The sequence below is a fragment of the Capronia epimyces genome, assembly GCF_000585565.1.
Source record: "Capronia epimyces CBS 606.96 chromosome Unknown aczIQ-supercont1.2, whole genome shotgun sequence".
In the NCBI taxonomy this organism is placed as follows: domain Eukaryota; kingdom Fungi; phylum Ascomycota; class Eurotiomycetes; order Chaetothyriales; family Herpotrichiellaceae; genus Capronia; species Capronia epimyces.
In genome coordinates this window covers 3,452,784-3,466,513 of record NW_006912905.1, presented here as the reverse complement: position 1 = coordinate 3,466,513, position 13,730 = coordinate 3,452,784, and the positions used below count along the sequence as shown (strand labels likewise).

The 13,730-nt window shown below is 52.2% G+C and overlaps 4 protein-coding genes across 4 annotated transcripts; 2 read left to right on the top strand and 2 right to left on the bottom strand.

Annotated features, from left to right (window-relative positions):
- Positions 1 to 255: 255 nt before the first annotated feature.
- On the bottom strand, positions 256 to 2,334 carry A1O3_03050 (uncharacterized protein; the record flags this gene model as incomplete). Its single annotated transcript, XM_007733190.1, has 1 exon — positions 256 to 2,334. The coding sequence occupies one exon, from the start codon at positions 2,332 to 2,334 to the stop codon at positions 256 to 258; it is 2,079 nt and encodes a 692-aa protein (XP_007731380.1).
- Positions 2,335 to 2,701: 367 nt separating this feature from the next.
- On the top strand, positions 2,702 to 8,791 carry A1O3_03049 (uncharacterized protein; the record flags this gene model as incomplete). The annotated part of the gene is made up of 1 exon (XM_007733189.1): positions 2,702 to 8,791. One exon carries the CDS (start codon positions 2,702 to 2,704, stop codon positions 8,789 to 8,791), a length of 6,090 nt encoding a protein of 2,029 aa, XP_007731379.1.
- Positions 8,792 to 9,239: 448 nt separating this feature from the next.
- Positions 9,240 to 11,701, bottom strand: A1O3_03048 (uncharacterized protein; the record flags this gene model as incomplete). Its single annotated transcript, XM_007733188.1, has 2 exons — positions 9,240 to 11,620; positions 11,683 to 11,701. 2 exons carry the CDS (start codon positions 11,699 to 11,701, stop codon positions 9,240 to 9,242), a joined length of 2,400 nt encoding a protein of 799 aa, XP_007731378.1.
- A 638-nt stretch (positions 11,702 to 12,339) lies between these two features.
- A1O3_03047 (uncharacterized protein) lies at positions 12,340 to 13,419 on the top strand (the record flags this gene model as incomplete). Its single annotated transcript, XM_007733187.1, has 1 exon — positions 12,340 to 13,419. The coding sequence occupies one exon, from the start codon at positions 12,340 to 12,342 to the stop codon at positions 13,417 to 13,419; it is 1,080 nt and encodes a 359-aa protein (XP_007731377.1).
- Positions 13,420 to 13,730: the final 311 nt, after the last annotated feature.

Genomic DNA, 13,730 nt, shown 5'->3' with positions numbered 1-13,730 from the left:
GCCCTCGAGCTAGGCATAAATCCGGCTCAGAGTACCGCGTTGCGAGTCGCAAAGTGTCATGAGTCACAGATGCTAACCATGATGTGGAGGAAAGGAGTTGCTGTACAAGATGGTGGCCGGGAGGGGCCCCTGTCCCACGCTCATGGACCCTAGGACAAATGTGTCGAGGCGAAAGAAAAGATTCTGTCCCCGGCCGCAATTGAACATCCATGCGGATTCAAGAGCATATCGACCAAGTTTGATTTGTGACAGACTCTACGTGAAGATACGTCTCTGCGACACCTGACTGTTGGGGGCACTTCCGAGCTTGGGCCGCGAGGATTTCGCAGGAGTGGGTGAGCCCATGTCCATGTCTTCATCGTCCATGTCTTCGTCAATGCGGAATCCCACGCTCTTCGTAAAGAGGTTCAGTGGCCTGGGTTTCGAGGCGCCCATGTCTTCGAGTATTCTATCCATTCCGTCGACGTCCAGGTCCCCAGCGGCGAGAAGGGCTTGATCTGAGGTCGGCGGAGCGATACGAACTTCTGTTTGCGTGGCTGCATCGGTTGTGGATACTGCTGGGAGTGGGCTCAATGAAAGAATGAGACGGTGATCGGTTTGAATGAGGAAGTTTGGGAAAGAGGAGGCAATGCCAAACAAGCCAGGTGAGTCACTATTGTCGTTATCTGGTTTCGGAAAGAGGCTGATACTGCGTTGTTGTTGTCCTCCGTATCTGATGGCCGGAAGTCGGGTCGGTTTACCCTCCGACTTCCAAAACGAGAGGATAGAAGGAATGTAGACATTTCCATCAGCGTAGCTTATGATGACAGACTCGTCGCGCCCTCTGTTCGACGACTTGTCCTCGATGTGGATGCTTCCTTGTTGGCTGTATGGTCTTGCTGTGGTGTCATCCCCTGTTTGACCATGAAACAGGTTCTCCGATCGCGTTCTCCGTGTTGATGGCGTCATGGGGACCAAGGAACCTGTTGTAGGTTGGTTTGAGGTGTTGGCTGGTTTTTGTTTCCTTTCTGCCGTGGAAAAGATATTCGATCGAACAGCAAACGCTGTCAGTGATCCACCATGGATGCCAGAGATATTTCCTTGTCCTCTGATCAGATTGCTCCCGGCGCTGTTGGACGTCGGGCCAACTGCCTCGAGATCCCAGATACCCCATTCCCCGTCCTCGAGTAATGCTATCACGGCCCGACCAGCAGTAATCCACTGAGCATCAAGGACTCGTTTCCGTCTCAGTGTGGCTGTGTCGTTAGCTTGGATCACTGAGGGGAGAAACGTGATGAGGAATCTCCCACGTCCGCCGGCACTAGTCCGTAATGAGCGGTTGCTTGATACAGTGTCAACTGTTGCGGTAGATCCTCTGCGTTCTCTTGTGTGAACTGGGAACACTTGGTAGAGCTTGACACACGAGGCAGCAGGGAGGACAATGAGTAGGGTAGAATGTCGTTCGGCGGGATATGGACAGGTATTGAAGACCAGTCTCGCACTCATGGAAGAGGAGCGTAGGTACTGTCTGCGGATTGGTGTCAAATGATCTGGATCTGTGGCTAGAGCATTGTTGCTCAACAATGGGACTTGATGTACCAATAGCAACCCTGAACCGCTACACGATATCGAGGCAACGAGCAGAGACCACTGCTGAGCATCCGACTCAGTAGACTTCTGCTTCGATTGTGACCCGGCCTCGATCCGTTCGTTATCTTCTAGATCGTTTGACACCACCTTAGTGTGCGTGATTGCGATGTCGGAGATGTACTCTGGATGAGAATTTGGACCGATGATCCTCACTATCTGGACGTCAAGTTTTGATACATCCTTCACTTCGGGTGCCGGGGGGTCGAGGGGGGCCGATATGATGCGGATAGTTGAATCCGCACAAGCAACCGCCACCACAATTCTCTTGAGATAGACTGAGGGCCACGATTCCGTGGGCGCTTGTATAAAGTCTTTTGGAATGTGAGGTGCTGCCACCTGCAAGGCTGCGGCGCCTAGTGGTATATCGACGTATCGAAGGACATCTCGAAAAGGAGCAGAAGGGTCGACCTCATCCTCGTAATCTTCAAAGTCTACAGTTGGATTGTGCTGCTGTCTTGCGGCCGGCTCTTCATCGTCGTCGTCATCGAGGTCAATGACCATGGCATCGCTTTTGGTAGTTCCATTTACTTTTGGATGCGGCACCTCTTGTTTTGGTGGCTTAAAAGACCTCCCTCCGTACCAGACAAGACGCAGGCCCTGTTCATGTCCATATATTATCACCGTCGAACCATTAGACGACTGGCGGGGATAGACGTGCGAGGTGTACGCTTCGTGCGGGAGTTCGTAGCTGGAATCGTCGGTCATCATAAAGGCAACACGACACGGGCAAGGATAGCTTACCTTAGCTGAAAGCGCTCGTTCTGCCGGAGCACTGATCGCTTCATACTGCTGGCTGCCCTTCTGTATACGACTGTCGAGTTGAGTACTTGATGGAGGAGATCGAAAGTGCCGTTAACGTTGTTGCGGAGATGCAAGATTCCCCAAACTTTTTCGAGCGCGTCGCGTGTCATTGACACAGCCGCCTACATAATTCCACTTCACTTACCACAACTTCTGCAGTTGACTGTCCACAGTCCATGGCATCTTTGGCACGCCCGAGATATGGCTGAAGAGCCTAGTCGGTCAAATTTATCCCTAATGTCCATTGATTTGCCGCCTCAGAGACGGAACCATGAGTTCAGTTCAGTCGCTCGGCCTCCATGAACCAAGCGGGCTGCACTACCTCGTCGCCGAATCGATTCTACCTCCCGATCCCTCACCTTCTCTCTACAAATGGACGGTGTCCCGAGTGCGAGATCCTCCCTCCGCGGGCTTCATAGAGGAGGAGATTCTCTATACGGAACATTGTGTGGTATGGTCTAGAAATGGAGCCATAAAACGGGCACTGAACCTGGGGGTTGAGGAGGAGCCCATTCTACACGCCTTTGTCACACAATTCGGTTCCGTTGAAGAGCATGAAAAAGCAACTGTACACTATCCAGCCCATGAAAGAGTTCCGAAGCTACTGGAACGTGGCCTTGTGGTGGTGCTCAAAACCCAGGCTCACATCTTTCTCCTCTCTGGTGATGGCTACGTCCTTCCTCTCTCTTTTGAGGTTGAATCGGCGTTTCCATTTCCATCTGGATTCATACTACAGCGAAAGCTGGGGGAAGATGAAGCTGGTGGTCGCCCTCTCCCGCTACACCATGATCTCAGCACTATCAATGAGACCTTGACTTCTATTGGAGGTAACAGTTCGAGACCATCACTTATCCTCCCAGAGAGGGATGAGCCGGCGCCGAAACTCCTCCCGGGCACCTCCAGCGGCATGCCGCGCACATTCTCTCTTACCCAACTAATGTCCGAGTTGGGTCTGGTGGTATGGAGTCCACATCGGAAGGGCGAGCCACTTGAGGAATGCAATGCACTGCCCCGGACAGAAAAAGTTATCTTCGTTTCGCAGTATGACGACCTGGAGTTGTTCCAATATCCAACCAGACCGGTGTGCGTGGCTTTGACTCTGAACGAGACCAACTCAACTTTCAGTATTTGGCATGTCAGTTCAGATACAGTGGCTGAGAGCGGCGGCAAGCCGGGCGAGAAGGCTGATCGTGTGCGGCCACGGGCTTCGTTGAGGAAAAGCTCAAATGTTTACCGACGAGAGCCTGGAGAAGCACCTAAGTCCGCACGGGGACCCAGTCGTCTCAGAGAGAGTCTTGGAGGATCAGGCCAACATTACCCCGAAGTGCCTCTATTTCCTTCTGCGGAAGAACAAAAATCGTTTCCTCCAGACGCAACAGATGATCTTGCTTCTCAACTCGGTCCTGAGTTTGGAGATGTAGGAGTGCAAACGCGTTCAGCTCGAAGAGTTAGCTCCATGTTGGCGCGAACCGATCTAGGTGCAGGAACAGACCGAAACATGTTCAATGATCTTGCAATGGGCCATGGAGGGCGCCAGAGTCTTCATCGAGCAAGTAGGCGAGGGGAGTCCATTGGGAGTTTCAATGACCGGCGAAGCTTTGGCTTTCGTCGACGAAGTTCCTTTCCCACAAATGCATCTATATTCAGTACAGGGACCTCGTACTTGGATGTGTCAGCTCAGGGGCTACTGGAAGACCTCGACACTTTTCGGCAATCAACGCGTTTAGAAGAGGATAATATCCATGTTTCGGAAAGCAACCTCCCTAGGGATATCGGATTCTTCAAGATCAAATCTTTCCCCAGATCCCATGGGTCAGAGGAAATCAACTCCAGCGTCGAGCGAATAAAAGTTCTGACTCTGACTCCTCAAGCCCAAGACCGAAACGTCTCGCGGACAAGAGACATATACCTATGTGTAATGGATAAGTCACACCAGGAGCTTACCTTAGTGAGAGTGCTGGTGAGGGTTGACACCCATCAAAATGAGAGGAGCCGCAGCGCTCCTCAAGCATCATTCGAACTCAAAGCTACGGAAACGCGCAGATTGTCTGGCATCAGAGATGTGTGTAAGGTCGTGGATGGCCACATTCAGCGACTTGTCGTCCTGACACAGTCTCGCTCAGAACTCATGTCTTTGCAGCTAGAAGCACCTTGGTCTCCGTCCTACCGAGTAGATTTTCCTGCACGGTACTCAATGTTCGACCCCTTCATGGGCCCACATCCCAACAGTCCGAGGAAGGACAAAGACACAGGAAGCAGGAGAATCATTCCTGGTGCTGAGGTACACATGCGAGGTCTCCTTGACTCTGGGTGTCAGGCCCAGATTTATGCCATTGATCAAGACCAGCGTCGACATTCCATCCAATTTCGACTCGCCCCGCGAGATGGTTTGGTGCTTGATATCCTCAAGATGTGTGACCTGATACTGGGAGTCACCCAGCGCGACACCCTGCTGGTCAGTTTTTGGGAAGTTTCGCGCTGGTTGAAAAGCAGAGATCCGCAAATCGAGTCAGAATGGGTTGCTCTTGTCGTTGTTCTATTCTCACTTGCTGTGCCCTTTATTGGCAACCCGTCGTCACAATCCACTCCGACTCATCGCCGGAAAAAGGGTGCTCTCCTTCGATCCAGCAGCGGAAGCTCCATTGACCTTACGAATTACGATGCTCTCCATGAAGGAGACCATGATATGAATTCAAACGCTGGTATGCACGGCCCAGCATGGAATTGGCTGTCGCAAAGACGGCCGATGACTTTGTCAACGACACCGAAGTCGAAGCACCAAGGGGTTGCAAGCACATCCATTGTCGGTGACAATGTTAACGAGAGAAAGAATTCGTTTATCATGAGATGCATTTCCCTTGCAAGGGAATACACACAATCACCTCTGGGCGAAAGCGCTCTGGGCCCCGAGGGCTATCTACCGACGTCAATCAATAGAGACCGAGATGACCGTTGCAATGCAATCCCAAAAATTCTCCTAGGCTTGCATCTCCTATACGAAGAAAGCAAACTTGACATTACAGCACCATTAAGAACGGCTCGATCACAATGCAATTTGGTGATGGTCATGTCACAACTTGGTCGCTGGCTTGGATGGAAAGACTGGTCCTCTGACACTAATACCTATTATGAATTTGAATCAACAGATGTCAACAACTGCATCTTCGACCCTTCAAATATCGACGGTCTTCGTATGCCAGCCCAGCCCTTCAGGCCTCCTTCAATCTACGAGTACCTTGAAAGTTGGATACAGGGTACTGCTTCCTCTCCATTCATAACGCTGGCCAGAATAGCCGGAGCTGGCGAGACGATGGAAAGCGACGATCCATTGTGGCAGCGGACAAAAGGATTGACACCTCGGACAATAGGACTTCTTTCGTTCATGCAGCACGCCAACCGCCATCTAGGAACTCAAAAGATGATCGAGACCATGTTGAGGGTCGGGCTTGACGAGCAGATTCTGCGCAGTCTACCTGGAGGTGTAGCTGCCGCTTTTCATCAAGCCATAGCTTCCAAGCGTAACAAGATTGATGAGAGAATCGGAACTGAATACGACAGTTCATCGGGGCAGGCCCATAGACAACCTGATCATTATCATGGGCAACATGCACACAAATCACAGTTTGCTCCTACTCATGAAGCAGTGAGAGACTACCACAGCATTTGCTCGTCTGCCCTAGAGGCCGAAGCGCTTCAACGTTGGGATGCATCTTCTGAAGCCGACCGAAATTCTATTACAAGATTGATCTTTAGAGAGGACCGTCGCTTCCCAGAAGCTTCCAAACTTGTGAACCAGACACGAGCGCCGTTAGTTGAATGTACCCCGGAACCGGAGTGGACAGAAGTCGATCTTCTGGAAGCACAAAAGGAATTGGCTCAGCATGTCACTCGACGGACATTGTCTGTAGCAGCAGGACGAGGCATGATGCATTTCAATGCTCGAGTGCCTCTTTTGACTGAGAGAGTGCCGATCCCAGCGTTCAGCTTGCAATGTATCATGAAGCCCCTAAAGAACAACGAAAGTACCCAACCTATGACCTTCAGCGCCGACAAAGCTTTATTCACCGAAGAGAAGGTATGTTGGGCGTTCTTCCACAACGGAGCGTCGATGGGTTTGATGATCTCAAACGACGCTCAGGGTATCGATACGTCTTGGATTCTCTACAACAAGCCACCGGAATTGACCAACCGACATGCCGGCTTTCTGCTTGCGTTAGGTCTCAATGGCCATCTGAGAACACTTGCAAAATGGGTGGCCTTCAAATACCTCACTCCTAAACATACAATGACGTCCGTCGGACTGCTCCTTGGCTTGTCTGCCTCTTTCCTGGGGACCATGGATACCTTGGTCACACGACTTCTTTCAGTCCACGTCACACGGCTCCTCCCTCCTGGTGCTGCTGAACTGAATCTCTCGCCGTTGACCCAAACCACCGGCATCATGGGCATTGGGCTTTTGTATCACAACTCTCAACACCGTCGCATGTCTGAAGTGATGCTCTCAGAAATCGAAAACAATGACCCTGAAGAAGGAGCTGCTTCCGATACCGTTCTCCGCGATGAAGGCTATCGCCTGGCTGCAGGATTTTCTTTGGGCCTCATCAACCTGGGACAAGGCAAACGTCTCCATGGTCTTCACGACATGGGCGTCGTCGAACGACTGCTGACTATCGCTGTAGGGACGAAGAACGTGAACATGGTTCACGTTCTGGACCGGGCTACGGCAGGAGCCGTCATGGCTCTGGCGTTCATCTTCCTCAAGACAAACGACGAGGCCACTGCTCGCAAGGTTGACATTCCAGACACTCTCCATCAGTTCGACTATGTGCGACCTGACATCTTTCTCCTGCGCACTCTAGCTCGACACTTGATTCTGTGGGATTCGATCAAACCCAAGAAGAGCTTCATTGAAGCTTCGTTACCCGATCCCTACAGGCGACGTACCGATCTCAAATCTACAAAAATGCTCAGCACAGAAGATCTACCTTTTTTCAACATCGTAACAGGAATCTGTTTCGCGTTGGGGTTGAGGTTCGCTGGCTCACAACGACACGACGTTCGCGATTTGCTGGTTTCCTATCTCGACCAGTTCCTCCGGCTAAGCCGATTGCCAGCTCACAACTACGATGCACGAGTGACATTAAATAGTGTCCGGAATTGCCTTGATTCACTCGCCTTGGCCACCGCTTCTGTAATGGCAGGGTCCGGGGACTTGGTGGTCATGCGCCGCTTGCGGGCTCTGCATGGGCGGACAGACAAGGACACACCATACGGAAGCCATCTCGCAGCTCACATGGCTTTAGGTACGTTATTCCTTGCGGGAGGAACGAGGACCTTCGGCACTTCCAATGTCGCCATAGCCAGTTTGTGCATAGCGTTCTACCCTGTCCTCCCCAACGACGTTCTCGACAACCGTGCTCATCTCCAAGCTTTGCGCCATCTGTGGGTCCTGGCTGTCGAAGGTCGGTGTCTTGTTGCTCGTGACGGCGACGCCGGAGGCTCTGTGATCGGCGGGGTTACCGGGATCATCCACCTCAAAGACGGAACTACACAGTTGATCCGCCTTCCTGGTCTCATACCCGAGTTTGACGCTATCCAATCTATAGAAGTCAAAGGCGAGGGCTTTTGGGATGGCTTTATCGACTTGAATCCTAAAGTGGAAGGGAGCAAGGCTCTCCGACAGAAATTCAAGGCCGAGAATGCCGTCAACATCATCCTGCGCCGGCGGGCTGCGTACGACAGGCCTTCTGAAGATCTTTTCACGGCAGAACTACAAGCTTTAAGCGAGGGAGAGGGTATTCCAAGCGTGGACCCGAATTCCGCCACGATGTATACCTACTCTCATGGAGGTGGAGGGGCGAGTGGAACCGGTCCAGGTACATCGAAATCGGGCAATCCGTTCGAATGGCTGTTTGAGCTTGGATCGTTAAGAGACTTCGATCACGCGGAGCGGGCACTCGTGGTGAATCCGACACCAATCGGGGAGTGGAATGCCAAAGAATTGTTAAAACCCACCGTCGTGGATCTCAGACTTGAGCTCGAGATGGGCATTCTTGCGCCGAATGTCGGGTTGATGAGATCCTTGCCGGCGCCAGGTCAGGGTCAGATGCGTAAGGACAAACTGTGGCAACTCCGCCTGTTGTTCGCGTGGCTTGATCGGTGGGAGAAAGACGATGAAGAGATCGAGCTGCAGCATGGCACCGGTTACGGCGATGATGATAAATGGTTCAACAAGTCCGGCGGAACGTGGTTGAGGAAGGAGGTCATTGAGCGGTTGAGATGGCGGGTGTGGAACATGACGACTGGGGGACAGAGTGGTGTCGGTTCTGGGATGCGCCATGACTCAGAAGGCGAATTGTGATGTACATGAAGGGGCATAAGGCCTCGCATTGAAGTAACCGGTGGCGGTCGACGGCCGGACGTCGAATTGGGGGATGGGCAACAGCGGGAGTGTCAGGGATGATGGAATGTTGATATTGTTCTACTGCACTATGAACGAAGGCGAGTCGGAATCATCAGGCTGTGACACAGTCTGGAAGCTCAAGGTAGGTTGAACTGTTCTCCGTAAACTCAGCAAAGGGGGTATAAATTCAATCACGTCAATGAAGGCACAAAAAAATCTCTCTGGTAAACTGTCATCCCGCTTCGCCTTCTCAGATGCCCTCCGCGTAAAAGAAAAAGGCGTGAGAGCAGCTCGTTTGGGATCCGTGCAAATTCTAGCACTGACCCCTCTGGTGGTCGCGCCTCAAGATATCCTCCAAGCGTCGCCGATTCCATCCAAAACCATCGAGCCGCCGCCGACTGCCCACCTAGTAAGGACTATTGACGATCTCGTTTCTCAGATGGCTCTGCCTACCGCTGCGTCTTGGCGTGGTCAACCCTCCACTGATCCTCGCCGGCGGCCCTGCAATGCTTTCTCGTGTTGGCTTCTTAAAGCTCCTCCGGCTGACCATGTCAACTTCGTTGGGCAGTGCCAGGATGACGTTCTTGTCTGAACCAAACTCGAAATTGTCTGCCATGACCTGTGCCACATAGCGCTTGATCTGGTACGGGTCCTTGTTGCCAGCAAGCACCTTCTTAAGGTTCCAGGTGACAAGGAAGGGCCCCGTCGAAGTAATAATGCTGGTTTCCGAGCTGTCTAGGCCAGTGTTGAATTTCGCAGGGGTGAATGACAAAGGAGCGCCAGTCTCGTGTTGGAACTGCGCCACGTGACTAGGGCTCAAACCGAGCCGGCGCGGCTGAGGCTTGCTATCTTTTGCAAAAGATTTCTCAAACCCAAGTTTACCTTCATTCTTGCCGTCCTTCTGAAGAGCATCGATGAGAAGTAGATATGTACGACAGGTTGCAAGGATCCATCGACCGTCAGCACTGACATCAAGACCGATGATAGATTCACCAAGAGCGGGAATATGAGTTTTGGCGTTGACTCCCAAACGGTCAAAGAGACGAACATCGCCCTTGTTCGATGCCACCGCGATGTGGCCTTTCTCATCCGTAGCCGCAGCAGAGAAGTCGTTCTTTGACATGTATTGCTTGAGTTGACTTTCCACAAGCTTGTTGCCAGCAACACGAGGGTCAATCCGGAAGACGGCGTTCTTGCTGTGGCCGATGAATGGCTGCGCAGATGTGCGTTGGGCAAACTTGGTTTCGGGAGCAAAATTTGCCACTGGAATATCATCATGAACCTTCCATTCGTCCACAACTTTACCGTATTCGAGATCCATGCGGTATAGGGAGTTAGGATTGCTGGCGTCTTGTAAAATCATGTTCTGGTCTTCTGAGTGCAGCATGACCTTGGCTGGTGAGAAAATTCGTCCCTTAGGAGTTTCGACTTTGGAGATATTGGTTGTGAATTCGAGATGTCGGTTTGGCAGATGCTTGAAAACGCCGATCTTGGAGCCTCGAATGACGAAGGATCGATCATGCTTCGTTCCCACGGCCAACTGCGAATTGACATTTCCATCCTTGTTGTCCAGCTCAACATCGTCTTCTGACTCGTCCGTGTCGTAGTGTTCACTTTGCCGTCCGCCATCAGTGTCTTCTTCATCTTCCTCTTCCTCCGCCTCGTCTTCCTCCCCGCCGCTGACATCATCCAATGTGATGTCGTTGAATGCCTCAAACACATATTCACGCTCAGTGTCCTGAACCTTGGACCATTTCGTCTCATTGAGTTGCTCCCATAGTGCTTGCATAATCCCTTCTTGGAAGCTCTCAAGGACCTGTTGGTTCGGAAATCGTAGAAGCCAGGAGTAAGCGGATCCATCATCGGTGTAGTGATTGAAGATTACCGACAGATATTCAAAGTTGAAGACAGGATTGATGTCGGCCACAACGTCTTGTCCAAGCCATTCCCTGCCATCAGAGCTAGTGATTTGCAGCCAATACCGCCACTTCCCCAGATCGGAAACAACGGCCACTACAGATGGGTCCTGTAGAATGAAAGTGGCGGAATTGAAGTCAAAGAGATGTAGCTCCCCCGTTTGCTTCGTGAGGACTTGTCCGGAGCTGGGGGCGGTCTTGGCAACCGGCGCCGCTGTTGAGGTTGCAGTTGGCTCTCTCACGTTGCCGGTATTGGCCTTCTTAGGAGTGCTGACGTCTTTGGCCATGCGCTCGGCTGATTCTTTCGAAGTAGGCATGTCGTCGACAGGACTGGAGACGGGGCTAGCGGCAGGAATTGCGGCGTCGGTCTCGAAATAAAACTCTTTCAATTCGGCTTCGGTGGCGTTCTGGGAGGATGTACGGTGCTTTCGTTCGTACTGGCAGTCAATGGCAGCTAGCAGAAATGTCTGTATCTTGTCTTCCTGAACCGAAGCGTCACACACGAATTCGTAGACGTCGCCCGGATCACCGCTCAAGTCGCGCCAAGCAAGAATAGAATCACCGCCAGCTCTCTTTTCGCATCTGAAATGCAGACTCTGGTCAAGAAGGAATGTTTTCTCGTCCTTGTCTAGGCTCTCGGCCGCTGCGTCCTCATCGTCTTCGGCAAGTTCTTCCTCTCCTTCTTCATATGCACGTTGTACGACGAGCTGGTATTGGAACTCCTGTCCTGTCCTTCTGATTGTCGCGACGGCGTCTTTGTAGATGAGTTCGGAATATCCCTTTGGCGATAGAGGACGAACGAGATAGAGCTGGCCTTGGGGAATCTCGGCAATGACTTCCTTGGACGCGTCTCCGAAGAGATATTTGCTGACTAGAAACGAGGTCAAAGAGTGTCCAGGGTGTGAACATTTGGTCGTGCAGGAAGGAGCGTACCGTTCTTGATCATAAACATGGTGGCGGGGCTCTGTGTTGGCCAGTCTGTTGTCGGCAAGGTTTAGACGCTCTACAAAGGGCGAGACCAGATATGATCCAGCAGGACACCGGACAGATGAGGGCTACCAAGCAGAAATAGTCATTTGCAAGAGATAAGTCCAGATGGCAAATATATTAAGGGCGCAACTCATTAATGTTGACAAGAAGATTCGTTCCCGATCCCAGATGGAGCCGCAGGCAGCCCCAAGCAAGAAAGGCCTGTTTGGGCTGTGACGCAACTGGAGCCTCCCACCACTAGCAGCAGCCTAGGCTCATTACAGTTAGAAGTGATTGCAGCATAGACTCAGAAGGAAGGGGTCAAAGTCCCGTGTTTTACTCCGTACTCCGTCCTCTGGACTCCGTAATTAGGGAAGGACCAGGCACCATCAGGTTGGTTGATCCCGAAAGCAGCCTGTTGAGTCCAGTCCCTCCGCCAGCCTCGACCACGCGCTAGTCAAAGCCCCAAGGCTGAAACATTCAAAACACCCGCCTGCTGTTCCGTCCCATCCCACCTGCGCACACCTTGAGAACACCACCATCCAGCCTGTTACTTTCTCGGAGCACGGTATTCTCTCCCCGCTCTCGATCTGCTCACCGTCATCCCTCCCTGATGCTCTTATGGCCTCAAAGGACGATTCAGGCACAGATCCCCTTCAGCCTAGACGCTCTCGATCAACACTCGCGGACAATCCTCACCACCCCAGTTCCGCCGCGTACCTGGCCTACCCTGTCAAACATGTCGTGTCGAGCCTCTATCGTCGTATGACCGAACCCCCGGAGTATCCCGTGGGCAAACTACTCGAAGCTCCCACCATTTCATCCGCGTCGCCTGGCGTTTATGCGCCTCCCAGAAGAACACATTCTCCTTTCCAGCCACCTCCACTGACACCTCTCGAACTCAGACATGCCTTGTCACTCAAGGCAGCGGAGTCGCTTCTATTGACACGGTCCTTGGCCGAGGAGATTAGATTACTACTACCCCCCAGGCTACAGCTGATCGATCACTGGAAATTGGCATACTCGTTGGAGGTGGATGGATCCTCCTTGGCAACATTATACGAAAACTGTGCAAGGGTCTCGACATACACGCAGCGCTCAGGTTATGTCTTAGTCGTGCGTGACGGCTCTGCAGCCTCAGCCAATGGCTCTGTCTTTGGGGCGTACCTTTCAGATGTACCCAAACCTTCCATGCACTACTTCGGAACCGGAGAGTGTTTCTTGTGGCGAGCCACCATTCTGCCCGCGTTGAGGGATTTGCCGGCGAACCTGGACAGCAATATACCCTCTCACTCAGAAGAAATTCTCGAGTTAGCAGGGCTACCTCCTCCTCCCAGCGCCGACACTACCAACCTTCAACGGGCAACAACAATCCGCGGCGAGCGCCGGACGTCTTCCGTATCCAAGCCCACTCCAAGCACGACTGTCACAGGGGAACAGCCAGATCGGTCAGGGTCCTCGACACCTGATCACATACGATTCAAGGCGTTTCCCTATAGCGGTGTCAATGACTTCTTGATCTACTGTGAAAGCAGTTATCTTTCCATCGGGGGCGGCGATGGTCACTACGGACTCTGGCTGGATGATCAGCTGAACAACGGCATTAGTGAGACCTGTCCGACATTTGGGAACGAGCCATTGAGCGACGAAGGCCGCAAATTCGAGGTTCTCGGCGTCGAGGTCTGGTATGTCGGTGCTTGACTGGCTCGGTTTTTTCACAGTACAACATACCTCACTTGAAGGCTATATTGTGACTGTGCATCATCTTGTCCGCAATGAAAGGCTGTCGAGAGGCAACCCATGACGGCCATCGAGTTTCAACAAGATTCTTGGAACATCAGAGAAGAGATCTAGCAGCCCAGGATGCAAGACAAAATGAAGGCGCTTGCTGTGCCTGAAAGGAGACCAGAAGCTCTACGAACGTTCACTCCGTCAGCTGACCCAGTCATCACGGTTTCCAAAAAAGGGGGGGTATGCACTCTCGGCTTGGCACAGAAAGACATGATAAGGAG